This window comes from Malaya genurostris, chromosome 2 (assembly GCF_030247185.1).
Source record: "Malaya genurostris strain Urasoe2022 chromosome 2, Malgen_1.1, whole genome shotgun sequence".
Lineage (NCBI taxonomy): Eukaryota > Metazoa > Arthropoda > Insecta > Diptera > Culicidae > Malaya > Malaya genurostris.
The window spans coordinates 284,633,008-284,656,721 of NC_080571.1; the positions used below are offsets into that span (position 1 = coordinate 284,633,008).

Here is a 23,714-nt window from a genome sequence, read left to right on the forward strand (position 1 = left end):
AATACATTCTCTAAAAATAAGAGTTTTTTTCAGCAAATTAAATTCTGAATTTCAACTAATTTAATAGTTATTTTGGAAATTTTGTTATCAAAAACAACTAATTAAAAAACAGTAATACGAATTGGGCGCAGAGCTAATTTCGATCGTTCCGTGAAGGTATCTCTATTTAGCCGAAACTATAATATTTCGATGAGATTCGGAATAAAGACTGACATCTTATATCGACAAATGCCAATATGTAAGGTTTCGAAATCCACTGAGCACTTCACAAGAAGTTTGAAAAATTCGCACTACATTGAAGCATACCTACAACTATTGTCAAGCAGTAGCGAACCACATGACACTATTGCTTGAGCACCGGACGCAGTCAACCGTACAAGTTGACACATAAATGTCGGCACTAGTTAATTTTAAGGTTAGGGTTGCCGTATCTGGCGCATCCTCACTTCGAGCGCTTACGCCCTACCTACCTAACTATGATGACGATAATCGCACCGTACCGTACTGCCATTCTACGCATAATTGTCCTATATCCAATAGGATTTCCTATATATGGGACAGTTATACTTGGAACGACACTACAAAATTGAAACAAACAATTGACGACAGATTTGTCTTTTGTTTGAAAATTACCTCCGATACAGGAGATCTTATGTTTGATATTGTGACACTGGGATATCCGGCATTTTTTGTTAGGTGTTTGGTTTGATATATAGTTTAATTTGCATTGCTAGTGATTTTCAGAAGTACTATAATATTTTAATCTTATAAGTAATGCCAATGAATACTGAAGGGAAGGGTTCTCCAGATTCTATATGTATTTGATTCATTTTTGTTCGTCTTATTTGATAATAATACACTTCTATTGCTTTTATTGACCTGGAATAGGAACATGTTTCGTTAGCTTTACTCATCACCTTTGTGGGTTTTACTTAAAGGAAATGAGCACGCTTACCTACATCTACAAACGTTTAAAACTAATCACCTAACAGAATGTTTCACTTCACGTTGGATCTTCACGTCGGGAAGACTATATCGCACAGCACCGCGCACGTGAGTATGAAGCGGAGAATCTTCGTTGTAGAATCAGATGATGATATCGTACTCGTCGAGACGTTGTACTTCCCTCATCTGTGTATGCGTGTTGGGGAAGCGCACAAAAAATTCGTCACAGTCAGTGATTTTTCAAACAATCATAATGATCAGCACATGAATCTAGCTTGTTCATAAGTACATGCATGACAATTGAGACTCATTCAGAGGAAAGCTTCTTGCCAAGCTGTTCCAAAAGAGGGAAAACTTCTATTGAGCAACTCCAGTGCGTCAGTTACACCCGGGATCGCGACCCAATCGTTTCTAAAAAGTCGAAGTGAGCTTAATACTTCATATTAGTGTTAACCAAATCATTTCACCTTCTAAGTGATAAGCTAAATGCAAGTCGTTAGCAATGATTCCGAAAATATTGCTAGTTTTAAGTATCGTGTGGTTAAGAACACAGACAGTTGTTTCACAGATCAGTGACCTCCGATATACAGAAACTGAGGTAATATTATAACGAAACAGTATCGAGAGTGAAAAGTATAGTAGGGGGTAGAAGTGATACGTTGAAAACACACTGATAAAAATTTGCACGATCGATTCATATGTAAACAGCACTTTAATATATTATGCATTTTCCTTTCAATACACAACCAAGGCGATTTGTTTGGTTTCCACTAAATATCAACAGCTTTTACACTCATTTTATGAATTTAGAGTATATTTTCATGAATTTCATGTGTTCTACAAGTAGTGCTTTGCACATAATGCTAGCGTGCAAATTATTTTCAGTGCAGGAAATCATATGGGGACCATATTTTTAAAAAATCTATCAAGAACGTCATCGAACCGAAATCGTCTTCACGTGAACGTGAAATCCCGATGAACATGACATATAGTTCTATCTGTTACTCTTTGCTTATAACCTCTATCAATTATTAATGAGTAATCTTATTTATTTTTGCATAATTTCATCGATACGAATCCAAAGGTTATGGCTTTAGCCGATCATCAAGCCGCAACAAGTTTAAAACAAAAAGCTGTTTTCGTAGCAAGCGCTGATAAAAATCTGGTCTCGTTAGCGGTTAAAATTTTAAGAGAATTACATCGAAAGTATCAAAAAGATTACATATGATATTTGATAGAGTTAGAGTTAAAGCATGTGAAGAAAACTTGCCATTTGCTGATAGGACCTTTTTTAATGTCTATCTTCAATAATCTTTTTTTAATTTCATTTCTTATACTATTTTGTCAATCTTTTTCTCTTTCAATTCTATCGTCCAAAAAACTACCAGCTTAATTTCACTCAATGGAAACTTGTACTAGGCAAACCCATCAGCTCAACCTTAGTTCCGTCATTTATAAATTGTAATAGCACTTGAGCAGTAACCATTGTTTCTTTTGCCCTTGTCAAATCATATTATTATGCCTTCCGCATCTAATTAGCTTGTCGCAGCTTAGTTATGGACAAGTAGACAAGTAAACCGAAATTTGGCGCTATTTAAAATATGTCTGAACTTAAAATGACGAACTTTGAATTTTAAAAAATTGACTGTTGAGAAACGCAAACAAAAAGAAAGGTTCACTTCTCCAACGAAAAAAAAATGCAAGCCGTAGGGCGGATCGGTTTAGTGCGCAAGAGAAAAGGTTGCGCCCGTGCCACCTTTGGCCATGCCTTCGATAGCGATAGCTTCAACTGAATTAACCCACTACTTCTTGCGTTTTGGGTTTACAAAAACAAACATTTTTCGTCGCCAGTAACACTGCGAAGTAGGAGAGACTTTCTTCTGTATCGTTGAAGCAGCATTTAACACGTCACTTTTCGGTTCTCCATTTGTCTCTCGGTCAGTTCAAGCGGCACCCGCTTTCCAGACTTCTAAATCGTTCGTTGGCATTCTATTTCATCCGATAATGATTGAAATTCGGCGTCATCAAACAATTTTCGCTTGTCTGATTGTGTGGCGTCCTTAAGGTCTGAGGACAGAGGGCCACGTCTTGAGTTTTAAATCGACCACGTGGCTCGCTCAATCCCCTTTGCGCATCGTATTTCCCTTGTACTCTCTCGTATATGAGCAAACTGTACCGGGTTGCCAGCATACATTTTAATATTTTGATGAGAAATTTTATCACATAAATCTATCGTATGGGTTGGACATTACATGGATTCCAATGAACAATGGAAAAATATTCAACTTTTACAAAGATTGAATGTCTGTGTGTTTGGCAGCCTTGTCGAGCCAATTTTATTTCTCTCTCCTTTTTCAGAATGCTATCAGGAAACCAAAGCGGAAAAAAATGGTGAATGCATTGAAACTGACTTTGTTTCACAGAAAAATACAAGACTTCATTTTTATCGCGATAACATATATGTTTTTATGTACTAATCGCATCTAAACTAAATTATCTAGACTTTGTCACGGTAGATTTATGATACAAGCCTTCAAAGCCGAGATATTCAATGAACAAGTAGAGGTATGCATTACCGAGCGTTCCAATCTTCAGCAGTTCTTCAGCCAGAAAAAAATACAACACGATCGCTAAACTCAATGAATCATTCTGAAAATTTCACAGAATATTTTCAACTAAATTTCGAAGACATTGTCAGGTGGGTTGGGTCCGTTTCCAAGAAAATTTAATTTGAAACGGGAAATAAAGCAAAAAACCTACCACTTTACGGTACTGTCCTCAGCCCTTAAGGCCTTGAAAAAATTCTGTGAAATTTTGAGAAAGATTCATTGAGTTTAGCGGTCGTGTTGTATTTTTTTCTGACTGAAGAAATGCTGAAAATTGGAACGCTCGGAAATGCATATCTCTACTTGTTCATCGAATATCTCGGCTTTGAAGGCTTGTATCATAAATCTACCGTGACAAAGTCTAGATAATTTAGTTTATATGGAATGATCCAATCCAAAGCTTTGGAGTCATCCGATCTAGGTTCTAGGCCAAGTCAATCTTCAATTCTTCATTGTAAGAGAACGAAGTAACATTACAGACTAACAGACATGACACTATGAATAAATTCTTCCAAAAATATTTATTCTTTTTAGTTAGTTTTTCGAACGAAATGTTTAAAAAGTTCATTATCGGGCCTGATGTAAAATGTAGTCTTTTAGGCTATTTTTGATTGTGTTGGTAATTTTCACCCGAACTTAAATTGCGGCAGGCCAAAAGCTAGTAAATATCGTAACCTGGGTTCGATTTTGTATTGCGATGGAGGATGAGAAGTAGGCACAATTCTGTATTTAGTTTCGGCAATATGTATTAAATTTGTATCTCGCATGAAATCCGCACTAACGTATACAAATCAATACATTACAGATATTTCTGTAGGAATGGCAACTCTGTTGGTAAATGAAAAATAAACATAGATGACGGACTAAATGTTTTTGATAGGGTAACGTGGCGCCATCATGGCATATGCGAGTATTGTCCCAACGAAAGGAATATTTGAAATTGCCGTTAAAATGATTCAAGAATTCAATTTGAGTGTCCATACAGGAGTGTCCATACAGGAGTGTCCATACAGGACAGTCGGTGTTTGAATCGGCTGCTCGCAAGTGAAAAATCGCCTTGCTTTAGAATCATTCCCATGGATTTTAATCGTGCAGAAACTGCTTTTTTCATAAAAATTTTTTATTCAGGCCAATTCGCATACAAGCTTCACGTGGCCGAATGAGCCATGTTTTTATTAGAAAAAATAATTTTTTTACCGTTGGATCTCGTTGTCACCCTTTTTCTAGGGGGAGAAGAGCTTCCATTTTTATCTTGCGGTGATTGAGGGGCACTTTGTCCGTGACTCCTCTCGTCCTCCATTGCCGCATCGGTGGTATCGTTGTTGGTTTGCGTTTTTTCTTCGTTTTCCTTGTAATTCGCAGTCTTGGGTTGGTTGTTAGTTGCTGTAGACGCGTCCTGTTGTGCATTAATTGCAGTTGCTGATTGGTTTGATGGCACAACAGGAGTACTTCGCTCACTAGTTTCCGTTGTTGGGCGGTTGTCCTTGCTTTTGTTGGAAGATGTCCTTTTCGCAGTTTCAGTGCAAGGTTTGCCGTAGTGTGCAGGTTGTTCACAAAACTGACATGTAACCAGTTGATTTTCATACGTAATCAGCGTTTTACACGGCTGTATCCCGTATTGATCACAAATGATGAAAGATGGAATTGCTTTACGTAGTTGCATACTTTCGATGGAAAGAACTTCACCGTACTGCGACATACTTTCCCGAACAAACTGATCGCTGGTCTGGAAGGGAAGCACGCATACTTCTATGGCATTGTCCACCATGTACACAGGGATCTTATATTTAACATTGTCATGATCAACACTGTGCACCCCGTTATTAACCAAAGCAAATGCAATTGCATCTCTTTCACGTTTGAACATAATGTACACACAGTTAGACGCCTTGTTGAATTGAATCTCACTTACATCATTAACGTTTAGATACATTCGTTCCTTAAGCAAGATTTCAATTTCGGTTGCTGCTGGTCTAACTTTGCAGCGCTTGAAATCAATACAAATTGAATTTGGTCTTGTAGGCCAAGTTTCAGGCTCTATTGTTCACTGCACTGTATTGTCTTTGTTTCTATCGTCTCGACCGTAAGCAATTTTTGACTGTGTCGGATGAGATGCGAGCACAAACTGCAGAAACTGCTTGTTGAGTCACTTCCAATGATTCATGCGCTTGGGTCGGATGTTCATGTTTCGATTGTTTTTTTTTAACTCGAAGTAAGAATTGAATATTAATTACAAATGTATAACCCTTTGAAACTATCGACATCAGTGACATTTATAACAGCCCGAGCCATCTTTTGAAAAATGACCAGAAGTTTCATTTTCCAGCATTTCTGACCTGTCTCATCCAAACACGGGGAACAGGCTAGGTTAAATTGACTCTGTGAACCAAACATTGACAATCAATTTGTATGGGACCTAGGAGTATTGCGGTGATAGTCAAATTAAGTGAACGGATCCCTATCACCGAAAACGTCTTGGAAAAAAAGATGACTATTTCGGTGAGCAAGATGCTATTATGAACATCCCGTCAGTCAAAGAAAAGAATGGCTAGGAGTACCGAAACAATTGCATGAGAAAGTAAACAAATAGAATCTATCATTTGAATTTAGTACATAATCGAATGTTCATCGAGAAAGGTTCTTGTATTTTCCAAATTTTATTACACTTCTAACGAATCCCAATCAATTCATCTTGTAAAATCTTGTATAACCCAGAGACGTAACTAGAATCTGTCCACATTCACTATTACGTAAAACATCTCTACTAAAACTACTTCGGAGAAGGAGATCGCTGTACATAAAGAATTCCAACATATGATTGATCTTTTCTCTTCAGTCCAACACTTGTGGCACTATATCGCAAGCAAGCATCCTCTAAAAATCTGATTTAAAGTGATTGTGATTTTACGAAATGTTAACCATTCTGGTCCAACAGACTTAACAGCCGATTCTCGTAGTCTTAATTATTGCATAGCTAGTGCTATATTCCTACTGACACTAAGAATCCTTCCAAGTCTTGTAAATACACAACTACAACAATTGCTTCGTACCAGTCCATCCACGGATTCGCGTGATGGCGCCATGCCAGATCCGGCCAAAACACCTATGTCAACTCGGGTGATCGGAGGAAGGGTAGCAAACGCTGCTGAAGGCATTCATTCTGCATGAAGACCACTATATTGTCTGCTGACCGAATCGGACAAAAGAATTTGCCTTCTTGGCTATGTATCAAATCGAAAGGTTTAGATTGCGTTTGAAGGAATTCCTCGCCCTTCTTGTAAAGTTAAGCCTTGGCATTACATTCCTTTTGTGAAATTTTACCTTTTTGTTTCAACAGACTTCGCAGCCGATTCTTAATATACAGAATCATCGCATGGCTAGTACTACGATCGCACTGACACTATGAATCTTTCCAGGTCGGGGCTCGAACATATGACAACTGGCTTGTAAGGCCAGCGCCGTATACATTGAGCCGCCAACCCGGGCCTCCTTGTGCACACTTAAATTTTATTACTGAATCTCGGCAAAACAAATATCGAGATATTACTGAGAATCTTGGCCATCCTAAATTTGTTACCAGTCAATTATTGCCGAACTTATCAGTAAGAGTTATCAGTAATTGAAAATACAAAGAATTGTTCGTTACTACCTGGAGATAAGCAGATATTTGCTAATATATATGAAAAGTAGATTGCTTTTTATCCATCCAATTTATACGTTTTCCAGCTAAAAAAGGAATGACAACACCGGGGTTTGCAAAACTGAAAAGAGGCATTACATGATAAATGTCTCTCCGAGTTTCAGTAAAAGCTAATTCACTGTTCGAAATCTCGGCAAACAAATTTGCTGGTATATTTGTTGTTTACTGACAAGTTCAGCATAATATTATGCCAAATTTCGGCAAAAAAAATGCGCTTGGCCGAGATATCAGAATATTACTTTAACGAGTTTCGGAAAAGAGCATATGGATTACTGAACAATCAGTAAAATGTCGTGTTGCCGATCTAATTCGGTATTTCAATATGCCGAGCTCGAGAATCTGTTTCAAGTGTGTGCCACAGTACAGTGGTTTGAATCAACAAAAACGTGAACTTAATTCTCTAACTGCTAAACCGTTGATCCGATATACATAGTTCCTTTGAAGAACTCATTCACAAAAATATACCTCGTGATTTGATCACAATAAAAAATGTGCAAAGCCTACTACGATAAAAGTTCATTTCAACAACTTTTTCCCCTTAAGAGATAGAAAAACAATGTCTTCGACAAAGTTTTAGAACTTCCAACGAGAAAAAACTTTGCCGAGAAAGCTATAGGTCTAACGCAAAAAGTTTCGGATATATGAAGCATTTTCGTTTGAAATCACTTAAAACCAATTTTTTGTACATAACTTTTTTCTCAATTATTTTCAGTGTCTACTATGTTCGAGACAATTACTGAAAACATAAAATTACATATTTTTGTTGAAGACTGTGCCTTTTCCCTAAAAAGTTGTTTAATATTTAAACTTTTATATACACTAACTTTAACTACTAATAGGAAGCATGGTCGCAGACCAAAAGGCACATACACAGTCACGTACCCAGAGGGGGGCCCAAGGGGCCCTGGCCCCTCCCGAAATCAAAAACATATAATTATTTAGAATGTCTCAGACATGTGTTACAGAAATAATAAGACAGTAAACGAAATGAAATGTATTCCAATATCGGTTACAGTGGAAAAGTTTAATGTGTATGTTAAAAACAGCCGTAAAAGGTACATAAGCAATCTTCAGTAACATATTTTATTAATCTTCGGGCCCCTCCCGAAATGAAATCCTGGGTACGGGCCTGCACATACATATACTTTTTGGAAAGCTTAAACCAAGTAATATAAAGTTACGAAGTGTGTAGCGTGGCCTTTTTAAATTGTGTGAATGAGACAACAAAATATCGAGTGCTTTTTGATCATTTCCTTAGTAAAAACGTACATTACCAAATTTTTTATCTTCATATCACGCGATTTTTGGGATACCGACCGATAAGTTACCTTTAGGCAACAACTTTTGCAAGAATTTTCAGTCGAGGTATAAAAAATAGAGCATTAGTTTAAACACTAGACGAAAGAGAAGACTTTTCACTATAGCTTACTATTATGACTTAATCTCAGCGAGTACCGAGTTTTTCGGAATTCCTCTTCAAAGTGAATGTTGATAGGTGTCTTATTGACCGTTATCACATAAAAAATCACGAGATATTACCGATTTCAGTAGAAAATGTAATAGAATTGCAGTAAGACAACAGATTAGTTACAAATTCCCTAAAACCAAACAAACTTGTTTGTAGACCATGTTCGATGTACGCTCTACTGTGTCTGACTGGCGTTTTAGAGTGACTAGAACAAGATTCAAAGTGCCGAAATGGTAGCGCGTATGCACGGAATGCATAAGAACGCAGGTTCGAGTCCTGTCTCTGAGCGTATCTTTTTCCAATAAATCATCTTTTCTGTTAGTTTTTCATTCATTTGGCTTCTCCAATATATGTTTCCGCTCAGTCATTGCAAAACCAAACAAACTTGTTTTTGTTGGTTATTATTCTTTATTCTTAGTCTGTGCAAGCTTTTATACTCAAGTTCTGGCATTTCTCTTTTTAAAAAACTCTAGACTCATAGTTTAGATAATTTGATTTGATGCTTTACCGTGTACGCCTGTATGTAAAGTTAAACCACTCACGCATTTTATTGTAATATTATTTAGCATTTGTATTATCAACCAACTCTTTTGTGTTCTTAAAAATTATATGCAGCGCTGCTCTCACCAACACCAACAGTGCATATTTAGAACTTCACTGTTCTTCATTTTTCAATATACTTTAAAAGTAAAACTAATCATCAATATAGATAAACGGTCATATTCATTGAAATTATTGTATTCCAATTTAGTTTTACATCGAGGATGGTTTTGAATCGATTTTTTTTTCAACTGATGTCCATTTCATAGTACTATTTATTTAGAAATCGTGAGAATTTAATTATTTTTTTCAGTATATGGCTTAATTCATAAGATCATATTTCGTAGAATGACAAGATTTTACACAAAAAAAAAATTCAGCCTTTCAAGCAGGCTACACTTACACATTTCAACACATATAAATTAATCTCAGAAGACTTAAATTTAAACGATGTTTGTAGGCGTACTGGTAATGGTGTTTCCATGAAATGAATTGGATTGGAATTAAAAAAACGGATACGGAATATTCTATTAAAATAATAAGTAAAACTTGTCGAAATTTAATGATCCCGTTAATATGCTTCGTTAGTTCGATCAATTGCATACAAGAATGCATCATGAAATTATACTCAATCATAACACCATTGCACCAAAGCTACACTAACGACCGATTCCAATTTTTGAACATTTCCTACAAAGTAAATAATTTTGCTAAGAAAATGGTCAAAAAAGCACTCGATATTTCGCTGTCTTATTTACACAATTTGAAAGGGCCACGTCACGCACTTCCAAAAAGTATATGTATGTGCCTTTTCGATTGCGACCCTGTTTCCTATTAGTAGTTAAAGTTAGTGTATATAAAAGTTTAAATGTTAAATAACTTTTTAGGAAAAAGGTCAAACCGTGCACACTTTTCAACAAAAATGTGTAATTTTATGTTTTTAGTAATTGTCTCGAACATAGTAGACACTGAAAATAATTGCGAAAAAAGTTATGTACAAAAAATTGGTTTTAAGTGATTTCAAAAGAAAATGCTTCATATATCCGAAACTTTTTGCGTTAGACCTATAGCTTTCTCGGCAAAGTTTTTTCTCGTTGGAAGTTCTAAAACTTTGTCGAAGACATCGTTTTTCTATCTCTTAAGGGAAAAAAGTTGTTGAAATGAACTTTTATAGTAGTAGGCTTTGCACATTTTTTATTGTGATCAAATCACGAGGTATATTTTTGTGAATGAGTTCTCCAAAGGAACTATGTATACGACTTTTTAACCGAGGCCCGGAGGGCCGAATGTCATATACCATTCGATTCAGCTCGACGAACTGAGCAAATGTCTGTGTGTGTGTGTGTGTGTGTGTGTGTGTGTGTGTGTGTGTGTGTGTGTGTGTGTGTGTGTGTGTGTGTGTGTGTGTGTGTGTGTATGTAACTAAACTATGCGCTCACTTTTCTCAGAGATGGCTAAAGCGATTTTCACAAACAAAGATTCAAATGAAAGGTCTCATAGTCCCATAGCCTGCTATTGAATTTCATTCTGATCCGACTTCCGGTTCCGGAGATATAGGATGATATGTACCAAAAAAGTGAAAAAAAATATGCACTCACTTTTTTCAGAGATGGCTGAACCGATTTTCACAAACTTAGATTCAAATAAAAGGTATTATGGTCTCATAGCTTGCTATTGAATTTTATTTGAATGTGACTTTCGACTCCGGAGTTATATGGTAATATGTGAAAATTTGAGAAAAAGTTTACACTCAATTATCTCTGGAACAACACAACCGATTTTTGCAAACTAAGATTCAAATGAAATATAAATGAAATTATAATATCCTAAAAATTTGTAGAACATTTCATCTGGATCCGATCTCCGGTTCCGGAACTAAAGCGTTATAAGTGGAAAATTACCAATTTTATTAGTATTTTTCCACGAACGTTGGTTAAAAACAGGTACAAATCCCATTAAACTGTCTGTTAAATTCTTCTAGTTTGCAGAGCTTGTTAGTTTGTGGGCATGGAAACTTAATTCAGCACTACTGGTCCCCTCTTTTCCTGTTCCGAGAGCACCGAAAGTGGAGAAGAAAAACTCCTAAAACTAAATTCATTTCGATTTCTCTGCGATGTTTGAACCGATTTTCACAAATCGTGATTTGAATTAAAGTTCATACTATCTCAAAAGCTACTGAGGAATTTCATCCAGATCCGACTTCCGGTTCCGCAGTTACAGGGCGATGAGTGTCAATGTTTTCAAATCGCCATATAGAGTGACAATATGTTCAACACCGAAAGAAGAAGAAAACACAAAACGAACAAGGCGTGCTTTGTTCTATTTCGTGCACGTTGTGAATAATAATAATAATAATAATAATAATAATAATAATAATAATAATAATAATAATAATAATAGTAATACTAATAATACTAATAATAATAATAATAATAATAATAATAATAATAATAATAATAATAATAATAATAATAATAATAATAATAATAATAATAATAATAATAATAATAATAATAATAATAATAATAACCGGTTCTTCCAAAAATGTATGTATCCGGTTTTTGCATTCAAAGTTTTTTTATTCAATAATAATATATTTAAAGGCACACTGCTAAAGCTCTAAGATGCCAAGGGTATTTTCAAATCTTGATTAACGACTAACTTAAAACTAGGGTATTATCATTAGGGTAGTGACGTATTCCGGTCGCAATGGTCGATTCTGGCAGATTCGGTTGCAGTTGCAGTTGGCGATCGGCAATGGTCGATGGATTGAATGTAATACGAGTGTCTTCCAGATGACGATTCAACGTGGGTCCGCGAGAAACACCCCCAGGCCATCATTCAAAGTTTTTAGAAACTGCCGCTGTGGGAATGCAGCTTAGATCAAGTTGTTCTTAACAAACAAGCAAACCATGCTTCGTCCATAGTGACAGTCGGTAAAAACTTTGAATGCAAAAACCGGATAAATACATTTGTTTTGAAGAACCGGTTAAGTTTTTGTCCGGCTTTAGCATTCAGAGTTATTTTGTCCGGTTCTTGCTGAAAAGATGTTTTTCAACGATTCTTGCATTGTAAAATCCATGTCCGGTTTTTGCTCTCAATGTTTTTATCCGGTTTTTACATTCAAAAATACTAAAACGGGTGTTCCAAACTAAGTTGCACTTATCCGGTTTTTGCTTTCAGCCGTTCATCTGTGAGTGAGGATGAAACACCGAGCATTCCTATCGTGCATATTCCACCACTCACTCTTTCATTGGTCTACTAGTCGGTGTGCACACTCTTACTGAAGCTGTTTCTCATACCTATTCGCACTCGCTCCCACTCGCGCTCTCGCTCTTACTCACAACTTGGCTCCCACTCGTACTCTTATAGCGTATTTGGTTTTGGTCCAATGCGCGGGGAGCTAATATGCAATCTGATCAAGCTCGTTCATGCTGTGATTAAAAGCAGTAATGACAATAATAAAAATCAATATCAAAGCATGACTTGTGTAACAGTTTCAAAAATATTAACACTATTAACTTGAATTTCATACCAAGAAGTAACAGGATCGCAGCACTTGGCTAGAGCGAATACAAACAAGCGTTCAAACCAACCCGGTGGCAAGAAGAGCGTTCTACCAAATACTATTGTAGCCAACATCTCGGTCGTTCTGCGAGCGATCAGAGTAACAGATACTGAATGAATATTAAGTTACTAATGACATTGTTTTTGATAACCATTCTTCTTAATTGCTTTGATTTTTGCAGAAGGATGCTTGCCACAGCTAAATGGTTCCTCAGCAGAGGGCTGGTTCAAACGCTGCGCAAAACCCTTCACTCCTGTTACTTCTACAAATGAAATTTTATTAATTAATCTGTACATTCTTTTAAAAAAGATCAGACTACATACTAAAAGCATAAGCTGAGGTCAAGTTGTAGCATACTCATGCGGCTATCATGATGCTGTAGTACCCAGTAGAAATTAACAATGAACATTTCATTAAAAAAATTCTAATTGAAATGGCTGTTTACTTTCTCACAGGACACAAACGACAATCTGAGCAATGCTATTCAATTCCTTCGTGACTTTGACCGCGAAGCAGCGGAAATGTGCAACCGGTAAGATCCTACAATATTCTCGCATTGCCCTGTTTGTCGACTTGAGAATTATTATTTCCAGAGTTGCGAATAGCGAATGGAAGTTTGCTATTAACGGCACCGAGTTCAACCAGAGGCGGATGCGCGAACAACAGAACCTAGCCTCCAAGTTCGAGTGTCTGAGTTGGCGCCGAGCCGTGTCGTTCGACTCATCTACGATTGTTGATTCCAGCATCCGGCGTCAGCTTGGACGAATTGTGCAACCCGGTCGTTGTGGATTGGGGGAAGACAAATATGGGGAGGTTCGTTGGATGTGTTCAGCAATTATCAATGAACTGAAACTTCCTACCTTCTGTATAATTCTAGTTGAGCCACGTAATTTCTTTAATGAAAGACAACTACAACAATGCAAAAATCTGTCCATTTTCGGGCGGGCAGTCGACCATGATCGGATCGGATTCATACAGAAGCTCAAACTATGTTGCCACATACAGCACCTATTGCGATCTGAAGCTGGAGCCAGAGCTCGTAAGAATTATGGAATCCAGTCGAGTGGAGCCAGAACTACGATACTACTGGATGGCGTGGCGCGAAAAGACGGGTCCTCCGGTGAAGAACACTTTCATGCGTTATTTGGATTTGGCAAATCAGGCAGCCGAAAGGCATGGATTCAACGATGCTGGTGATCAGATGCGATCCTTGTATGATGACAGTGAGTTCTTCTTTTCAGTGAACGACTTGTGGATGAGAATTCAACCTCTTTACAAACAGTTGGTGACGTTCGTTAGGAAAGGTCTCGTTCGTCATTACGGAGAACATGTGGTTCGAAGAGATGGTCCACTACCTGCGCACATTTTGGGCAACATGTGGGCACAAAACTGGCACAGTATACTGAATTTGATTCAATCAGGCCCATCGGAAATGCCAGATGTCACCGGGGAAATGATAAGACAAGGATATACCCCATTGAAGATGTTTCAAACAGCAGAAGAATTTTTCACTTCGATTGGACTTCCACCGATGGCACCGGAATTTTGGAGGAATTCAGTATTTCAGAAAGCGAACGAAATGTACGGACAATGCACGGCTTCAGCCTGGGATTTCTGCAACAAAGTGGATTTCCGTATCAAACAATGTACGCAGGTTACTTTAGAAGATTTCGTTAATACCCATCATGAGATGACCCACGTGCAGTACTACATGCAATACGCAGGTCAACCGTTTCTGTACCGCGAAGGACCAAATCCCGCATACCACGAGGCACTTGCCAATGCCATTAGTCTATGTGTCGGTGGCCCTGTGCATCTACAGAAGTTAGGACTACTTAGCACTCCAGTATCAGTGCTCAACGGGAACACAATGATCAACATTGAATATCTGTTGAGCATTGCTCTAGACAAGTTACCGTTCATGGCATACAGTTTGGCGCTAGAAAAGGTATGTGTACTGGAAATTTAAGTGAAAAATTATACTTTGATTTTTACGTTCATCGTAGTGGCGTTGGTACGTGTTCGAGAAAGGACCTGTTGGCATGAACGCTCGTTGGTGGGAACTACGTCTACGCTATCAAGGTATAATTCCTCCTACAGGTCGAGGATTCGAACACTTCGACGCTGGAGCCAAATACCATGTCATCTCAGATCAGGACTATATCAAGTACTTCGTGGCGACCGTGCTGCAGTTCCAAATCTACTCGGAGCTTTGTCTGGCATCTCATCACGTGGGACCACTGCATACCTGTGATTTCTATCGCTCACGAGAGGCAGGTCGAATACTGAGGTAATCTTGTTCTAAACCAAGTGTTCTGTTCTCGTAAGGAATGAAACAATTAATTTCAGTGACGTGATGCAACAGGGGGCAGCTCTGTCTTCGTCACAACTTTTAAAGCTGTTAACCAGAGGCCGAACCTCGCAACTTTCCGTAGAGCCACTACTAGACTTTTTCAGACCATTGGAAGCATGGCTTGAATTGCAGAACCGAGATGAACCGGTAAAACATCCATTTATTACAAGCGAATGCATAAAACATAGACGCAACCGTTTAAAACTGTTTCCCCAGATAATCGGATGGAGTTCCAGAATGGAAGACTTCGCTCTATTTCAGCCACTGGTAGATCGGTACGGGCGAAGTTCAGCCGTGCAGCCCATGATCAGCGTACTGACTCTCCTCATGCTGCTCCTCTATTCGGGTATGAGTTACAAATTCTAGAAGGGTTCCTACATGAACCGTGTAAATAAAAACTGATTTTTGTACAATTGTTTTAACAATTTTAACTGCATTTTTTATTTCCAACATACTTCATCTATCTTGGATTTATGAAGCGTATAAAATTGTTCTAGATCATCTTCTTCATTTTTCTAGGAGGTAAAAATTCATATAACTTTCGCTATATTACCAGTTTTTTACATAGTCCAAATAACTTCACTTTGACTAACTACCATTAGGACTATCGGGGTGTCGCTAAGCCAGCTTAAATGAACGACTGAATGCAAAAGTCGGATAAGTGCACTGTTTTAAGATTTACATAACCAAAGCGCATTATTTTAAGATTTCATGTTCAAATTCACTAAGATGCAAACTTAATTTCTTTTTCACTTAGCGTACACTAAGATTAAATTCCTTTGTTCGGTAACATTTTTGACGAGAAATTTCGGTAATCTATAGAAATGGCCCATATTTCGGTACATGAGTTTTCTTTTATAAAAATTATGCAAATTTTTACCGGACGATCAGTCTTACGTAAATTTTCATTACACTATTTTGTAAATAGATATACAATTCATACGGTAAATCTGAACAGTCGACGAGAACGGTAAAAATCATACTGTCCGTATGGTAAAATTATCTTCCAATAACCGAACTTCTGTGAAAACTGATTGTCATGAAACTAACTGTCAAACAGCTTTTAGTAAGTGTCTTTTTATTAACCAAACGAAAAAAATCTTGAAAAGTTCATCGAATGGATTGAGGTACATGTGCAATAGTTTTTAAAACAATAGAACCACTAAAAGCTTTTTGTTTATTTATAGGCAGAAAATAATTTTGTATCACTTGTCCACTTGCTGCCTACACAAATCGTTCGAGGGTAATTTCTGGTGGAGTCGACGGATTGTACAGTTTTTTTGGAATTGCTCATAATTCCGGTCAGCCGGAACATTTGACACATTTTTTTGGAATAAAACCATAGCCACAACAGGTTGGAATTTCTTTCATTCGTTTTTGAGAATTTGTGTTGTTTTTTGAAATCCGAAAATCCAGAATTTTACCCAAAGGAAAACAAATAAACAAAAAATTACCGAACAATCAGTAAGATCCACTTGGTTTACAGTTTACGGTAGTTGTTTGACAGTTCAGCAATTACCGAACGATCGGTAATCAATTTAATTACCGAACTGATTACCGAAGGTTCAGCTGCTGAAAATTCGGTAACAAATTATTGAATTCTGCGAAATTTTCTAAGTGTGTAGATGTACGTTTTCCTTTGGATGTGATGTGTTTTGCTATTGAATCAAACTACATGTGTAAAACACTTCATTTTCTAGTGAAAATGAGTACAGCACAAATGTATGTGAAAACACTGTGATTCGGTCAACCATGATTCATTAGAAATTGAAACAATGTGGCATTCATAAGGAATTCATATGGAATCTAGAGGTGACGATATATTTTATCGATTCGATGTGCATTTCAAATAAATGTAGCTTAATTTTCACCAAATATCCACTGTTCTCACACTCCGGCGCAAAAATCTATCGGTATCCGAATCTCTGCTTCATAAGTACCAGGAAAATGTTACTGGAGTTCAGTTTAGTGAGCGAAAAAAAGGGTCTTACGGTAACCTTTTCTCATGCCTAAATGTTTTAATGAGACTATTTAAATGACAAGAGAAGGGCATCATTACACCACTAGGTTGATTAAAAAAAATCATTTTAATATTTAAGTGCTCATGAAAAATTGTGAATACCCTTCGTTTTGATTTCATGATGTCAGCTATTTATTTTCAACTTCACATGGAATTAACTTTTGAGGCGATTCTCGGAACAACAGTCTCATTTGGACGACCAGAGACGTTTTGTGGGATATGGGTACGAAATGTGTCATACTTGACAGCTACGTCAGTGTCAGTAATCCATCTAACATTCGACGCAGCAATCCTTGACCACGGACGAGAGCAAGCAGCAACTGATTCGACCTCTTTCAATCACAAGCTGCTGAGGAGGTAACCACAATGTCTCTCAGACCGGGGACTCATTGGCCGGCGTGTTCGAAGGCAACTAGATCGATGTTGTTTTCGGAAGCTTATAGTGAAACAGTAATCTTAATCATATTTTTTCTATCTTTAGAATTGTCAAAATTGCTTAAACATTTCATTGATACGATTCGGTTGGTGCACCCTTTAATTTTACTCATACACCAGATTTAATAGTGTACATCCCTCCTCCGGGTCATGATTGAATTCCAGGGAATGCATTTTATAACAATTCTAAAACCATACGAAAAGTAAAAGAAAAATGTAGATTCCTCTTTCCACAACTGCTTCTAGGAACACATGTTTTTTTTTATTTCAGCGTCTCGTTTTTTCTCGAAAAATTACACACAATCTTTGCCTTTAGTGCCATTGATGATTTTCGGTGTAAAGGCCTAAGTCAAGGAATCAGCTCAATCGAATTCAGATTACCCATTTCAAATACAGAGTAAATCGTGACTCGAGGATATCATTCCATCGGCCAGCCTCGCCTTAATGCAATGTTCGCTTCAAATGGATTCAAACAACTCCGAGAGATTTTCGTTCTCTTGCATATGGCAAGCAATCCGTGCTGAGTTTACTTCATAGTAATCATAACTTGTCGACATAGCACAGACTTGCTGTACTTTCTTGCAATGAATTGAAGATACAAAATATTGAAAATATCAATATCTCAGTTCCGCACTTGTGAATTATATGATCAGATAATTAGATACTGCAACAATATCAGATCGAGCTGCTCTAATTTATAGCAACCGAATACTAAAATACCTAAACAATGTGAATGTAAAACTTATCAAAGCGAAACAGGCTCAAGATTCGGACTCGTTCCAACCAAACTCTTACAAAAAAAAACTCGTTTAATTACTGTTAATATAAGATTTAACACACCTTTTTACACAAAGCAACAATTTATTTTCTTTTCATTGGTTATATTTTATAAGAATACTAGATTATCTTCACAGAAAGTACGGTGTAACACGTTGGCTCGGCATAACTCGTTCGTTGTCCGGCACTGCCTTAAATATCTCTACCGCCGAATCATCCGCAGTTTGAAACTTAAGTATTGCCGCCACATTGCCGCAGCGGTAGCAATAGTTCGGGGCAGACCAAACCGTAACCAACTTACGATTGAACAAGTAGTTTATTCCTTCGTGAACCAACTGGTGCGCCCGGCAGATCAACTCCAATTTATTAATGTACATGAAGTCAAACGTAACGTCTACGCCGAATAACCAGCCGGCTCCTCGAGGACTCTCGGCCCACGTTTCGATATCTTCCGGATCGGACCACACCAAATCACAGAAAGCGCCCTTGTGGGGAATCTCCTGGTCCCGATTGATCGTTCGGATTTGGTCTAATGTTCTTATCTCCGGACTAAGCCCGCCGTGTACACAAAGAACTTCCTCGTCGATCAACGCAGCGATTGTTAAGAGATCAAACACCCGACAGCAATACTTCCACGGATTTACATTTCCATACTTTGTGTAACATTCGTCGTAAAATCCATACACTTTGGTGATTTGTCGTGACTCGTGATTACCTCGAAGTAAAGTGATTCTCTCCGGGTATCGTGCTTTTAACGTCAGCAAACGGGTGAACGTTTCCAGGCTGTAATAACCACGGTCAACGAAATCGCCCATGAAGATGTAATTTGTGTCCGGAATATGTCCTCCAGTGCGAAAAAGCTCTTCCAGATCATAGAACTGCCCGTGGATGTCTCCACATACGGTGACTGGTGTGCTTACAGGTTGAATATTGGACTCTTCAATTAGAAGATCACAAACCAAATCACACAGCTTCTTCAAGTCATTCTCGGGCAGATATTTGCACTGTTTTGTAATTTCAATCCAATGATCTAACTCTGAAGTCATTTTGCTATTTCACTAATCAAAAGAATCTTATCAATTTTTCCTGACAAAAACGGGTATTCAAGTCACCTTTTCCACAAAGGGCTGTCAACAATATAAATAGAACAACTCGTAAATGTCAAAAGAGCAGTAATGCCAAACAAAGGCAATTTGTGAACAATTATTCAGAACCGGTTTAACAGGGTTTGGCGTTAAAAATATTACAGGAAACAAAAAATAAGTTCGTTTGTCACACGGAATTTTTGGTTGTTCGAAATAAGTTCGATTGTCCCACGGAATTCACTCACATGGAAGTATTGAAATTTTGTGTAGCGTATATAATCTTTTGAGAACAAGAATATTCATCTTTTAGTTGCATATATACTTAACAAATGGTACATAACACTAGGGGTCTCCGAGGCTCTGATCAAAGGTATCTTTTTCCTGCAGCTCAAATTCTAGTGCAATATCAAAATGTTTCATTAGTTTTAATTTTGGTGGCGAAATATGCACAGTGATTTAATATTTCAGTTCAATTATATACCAAAAGTTTGATCTTATATTCCTTTTGTAGAATTTGACCTTCTATTTCTGATCGAAGCCACGGAAAACCATAGCTATGACCATTCGACTTAGCTCGATGAGATTGAAAAATGTTCACTGTTCAGAGATTTTTCTCTGCGCTCAATTTTCTCGGATGTGTCTTAACAAATTTAACCAAGCCTACGCTCGTTTGAACGCTAGTATGGGTTTGGAGGTGGAACTTTTTTAATTTTACGCTTATTGATACAAGCCAGCTGGCCTCGCGTGTGATCTATTTGCAATATCATCTTTCAACAACGCTGAATTTCAACTGTTTGTTCCGCTGTCGGTTTAGATTAGTATTTTCTTTTTATTTAAAAGATATTTTATATTTAAAAGATATGCAATAATTGCAATTTTACTGCAAATAAAAATATTATTTTTGAATATTAGTTGTTGTATTCCTTATAAAATTTAATCGATTCTAAAAAATTTAAAACGTCAACAAATGATTTACAATATTAGATTAGTATCAGTATCAAATCTAAACTTGATGATCAACCCTTTTTATCATATCGAAGCGATTTCCATCAGGATGAATTCAAATAGGCTTCACGTGGTTGTCCACTTTCACAAGCAAACATCCGTACTCATCAATGCTCCTGATTCATCCAAGTAAACTGTCGGTGTCGAATTGCTAAGATGACTGTGACTTGGTAATACAGCCACCAATTTTCGTTACCTCATTCGCATATATATCAATCGGCCATTTCCAACTAATCATATCCTGGTACACATTAAAGAATAGCCTTCACTATAGCGATCGCAGGCAAATGTTGAGCTAGCGGCATCCCCAACGCACTAGACAGTGGAGCATGCAGTTGGATTGAGAACATTCCATATCACTCATACACAACCACATAGTTCAAGTTTATTTTTCACTACATTAAACAGTAACTACACGGAAAATAAAAACTACCTATTATTTGAGTTCTTTTAAATCTTCTCTTCCGTTAGCTCCTTCCATTGTTGTCAAAATACAAAGAGCAAAACCACCCAACGGCGAGAGTTTCGTTCAATAAGCCAAAATTAAGTAAACCGTACCAACTTGAAATTGAGTCAATATGACGCAACTGTAGAGTAAATACAAGAGGCAAATCACTCTAAACTTTGTCTGAACTCAAACAAGTTTTACCGGGAGTAAAAAGGTTTAGCAGGGATCTCGCTGGATTAGAATGGGATTAGAAAAGTTAAGCCGAGATCTGGAAAAGCATTATTTTGACATAAGAAGCTGTCAACGTAGTATTTGTTTCTTTTCTGTTTTTTTCTTTCTTTTTGCAACCAGCTCTCACATTTCCCAAATAAATCATTGGTAACATCTTTTTTTGTGAGCATGGTGCCCTCAGGCGAGTCCGCATCGAACCTCGTACATAGAAGTAGAGGAAGGAAATATCGAATTCGTGCGCGCCAAATTAGCAGCACTGCGCACCTATACAATTGACATGATATGTTGAATGTGATACCGTACGATGGCGTTGCTGAACTGAAGATAGATTTCGCTCCAAGCTGACAGGGTCTGATGCAGGTCAACTCTTTGCTTACTTGTCATTCACTTTGTTGCGAGCAGAGATGCCAGATATTTTCATAGAAAATCTGTATTACTTTGTATAAAAAATCTGTATTTCTGTATTCTCTAATCAAATAAAATTTTGGAAAAGTTTGTACTAGCTTGAATGTCTGTTATGTATGAGCATGTAAAAATCTGTATAATACAGATAAATCTGTATATAAATGGCAACTCTGTTTGTGAGCTCGAATGACAGATACACTTCCAACAAGATTAGGTAAAACTAGGTTGGATTACTTTAAAATTACACAGACTTATCTAGACTAGTTGGGATTAAATGAGATTAGAGAAGATTATTTTGAAATGAAATGAGTTTATTAGTATGAGATTGTCTAGAGTTTAGAGTCATTTGCCCCTTGAGTAAATATAACTTACCATTGAGTAGATATAACTAATCTTAAAGTATTTTTTTCCACGTGCCTTACGGAAACTACCTAGAGCCATTTTACCAAAAAATAGGTTATTGAACGGAACCCCCCAAATTGGGTGGAATGTACTTAAAATTAGGTTGTTTTGCGGTTCCGTGTATGGTGAACTTGTTCTTACCCTTCAGCGTTGCTAGTTATATATAAAATTCGTTAAAGTACATTGTCACTCTGATGTTGTGTCATGACAATGCACTGCACTTTCCAAAATGTGTCCTTGAAAATTTGTCGAAGCATTCCGTATTATAATTTGTATTTGGTCGAAGTCCACTTGTTCTGTTTTAGTCCTGAATAAGTATGTACGAGATCTAGCGGCAGGATATCTTTCTAATTTGCAGAATCTTGTTCAACTATGGTAAGCTTTTTCTTTCCAGTCATCCAGTTCAATTAGGTGTCTTATTATTATTATTGTAGTTTATTTTGCCCCGTATTTAATTTCCATTATGTTTAGTTTTTTGTTTGTTTCTGATTTTTTTTATTTCTGATTTCGGTAGAGGCCAGGGCCACTCAGGCCCCCCCTCTGTGCCTGATTTCCACATGGAATTCCGAATGAAAATTTCCCGTCGATTCGGAATTCAACGTGAATTCGTGAACGCTCAACACATGACAAGATCTAACCGCTAGAGGCGTGCAAAACAGCTCATTTTGGTGAACAGCTCCGAACCGATCAGCTCACCAAAGTGAATCGATTCGATGTATCAGCTCATCAGCTCTTTTATTTTGAACTTAAGGTTCATTTTGTGCGCCGTTTTTCTTATGCACCGATTTTTTTCAAATGCATGATCAAAATTGAATCATTGATTTGCAATGATGCAATGAATGCCATGCGAAATAATTTATCTTTAATTGATGTCGACTAAATTGAATCTCTTGAAGAGCCGAAGATCCGATCAGCTCGTAGCGTGTTCCCTGCGTCATAATGCAGTGAACTGGGTAGCAAAAGAGTGAGCTGGTGAGCTGCGGTTCTTTTGAAAAGAGCTGTGAGCTGTCAGCTCACTCCCACATTATCAGATCCGAATGGATTCCGAATCAATTCCGAATCGGCGAGAAATTTTCATTCGGAATTTCATGTGGAAATCATAATGGATTCCGAATCAATTCCAACTCCAGTGCAACAACCGATTCCGAATGAACCGGTTCGCCTACAACCGGTTGATTCGGAAATCATTCGGAATTGAGTGAGAAGATGCGGACTGAATTGTCAATTCGTTTTCTTCTTCTTCTTTTCTGATTTTGTACGTTTTCGTGCTGATTTTCAGTTTATTTTTAAACGAAAACATTATATAACTGAATATACAAATTTAAATCTTCATGTTTTTCGGATATACAGAACTAGTAAATAACCAGTTCTTCTTAGAATCCCAACATAAAATATTGAAATTCGTTGGAAATTAACAAAACGGCCTACCTTAGTCAACATCATCCATTCCTCTAGCTGGAGTGTAGTGAAATGGCTTAAGTCGCTTAAATTTCACACTAACACATTCATAAAATGAGCGAATATTCAATGACATTTATAATGTCACTGTCAATCAGGTTGATCGAGCAGCCAACTCAGGCGAAAATTTTATCACTGAACCGATCAAGCACTAAAAAATCATGCAGTCGAGTAAGAATTCATTGCTCATTCCGTCATTTCGATAATGTGGGCTTCAATGATTCGATTCACTGGAACAGCTCAGGAGCGAATTGCCCATCTCTACTAA

General features: G+C 37.3%; 2 protein-coding genes across 5 annotated transcripts; one reads left to right on the top strand and one right to left on the bottom strand.

The window, feature by feature from the left end:
• Positions 1-1,239: 1,239 nt before the first annotated feature.
• Positions 1,240-16,525, top strand: LOC131430396 (angiotensin-converting enzyme-like). Of its 4 annotated transcripts, none has more exons than XM_058595333.1 (8): positions 1,266-1,543; positions 13,283-13,359; positions 13,421-13,640; positions 13,705-14,775; positions 14,834-15,117; positions 15,177-15,327; positions 15,397-15,526; positions 16,368-16,525. In XM_058595333.1, exons 1-8 carry the CDS (start codon positions 1,448-1,450, stop codon positions 16,376-16,378), a joined length of 2,040 nt encoding a protein of 679 aa, XP_058451316.1. In that variant the 5' UTR covers positions 1,266-1,447; the 3' UTR covers positions 16,379-16,525. The 4 variants fall into 4 exon arrangements, with proteins under 4 accessions (XP_058451317.1, XP_058451316.1, XP_058451315.1 ...); XM_058595332.1 differs by lacking the exon at positions 16,368-16,525 and adding an exon at positions 16,109-16,325; XM_058595334.1 differs by lacking the exon at positions 16,368-16,525 and having other exon boundaries at positions 1,240-1,369; positions 15,397-15,611.
• Positions 16,526-18,476: 1,951 nt separating this feature from the next.
• Positions 18,477-19,557, bottom strand: LOC131430397 (serine/threonine-protein phosphatase 6 catalytic subunit). The gene has a single exon (XM_058595335.1). It carries the CDS (start codon positions 19,456-19,458, stop codon positions 18,544-18,546), a length of 915 nt encoding a protein of 304 aa, XP_058451318.1. The 5' UTR covers positions 19,459-19,557; the 3' UTR covers positions 18,477-18,543.
• Between the last annotated feature and the right edge of the window lie 4,157 nt (positions 19,558-23,714).

What these genes read in the sequence shown, in the direction of transcription:
- LOC131430396 (XM_058595332.1), top strand. Translation starts at nt 1,448, where the DNA reads ATGATTCCGAAAATATTGCTAGTTTTAAGTATCGTGTGGTTAAGAACA. An exon ending in GGGAAGACAAATATGGGGAG is followed by an intron (nt 13,641 to 13,704) that starts GTTCGTTGGATG and finishes GTATAATTCTAG; the next exon opens with TTGAGCCACGTAATTTCTTT. An exon ending in CATGCTGCTCCTCTATTCGG is followed by an intron (nt 15,527 to 16,108) that starts GTATGAGTTACA and finishes TTTTGTAAATAG; the next exon opens with ATATACAATTCATACGGTAA.
- LOC131430397 (XM_058595335.1), bottom strand. Translation starts at nt 19,458, where the DNA reads ATGACTTCAGAGTTAGATCATTGGATTGAAATTACAAAACAGTGCAAA.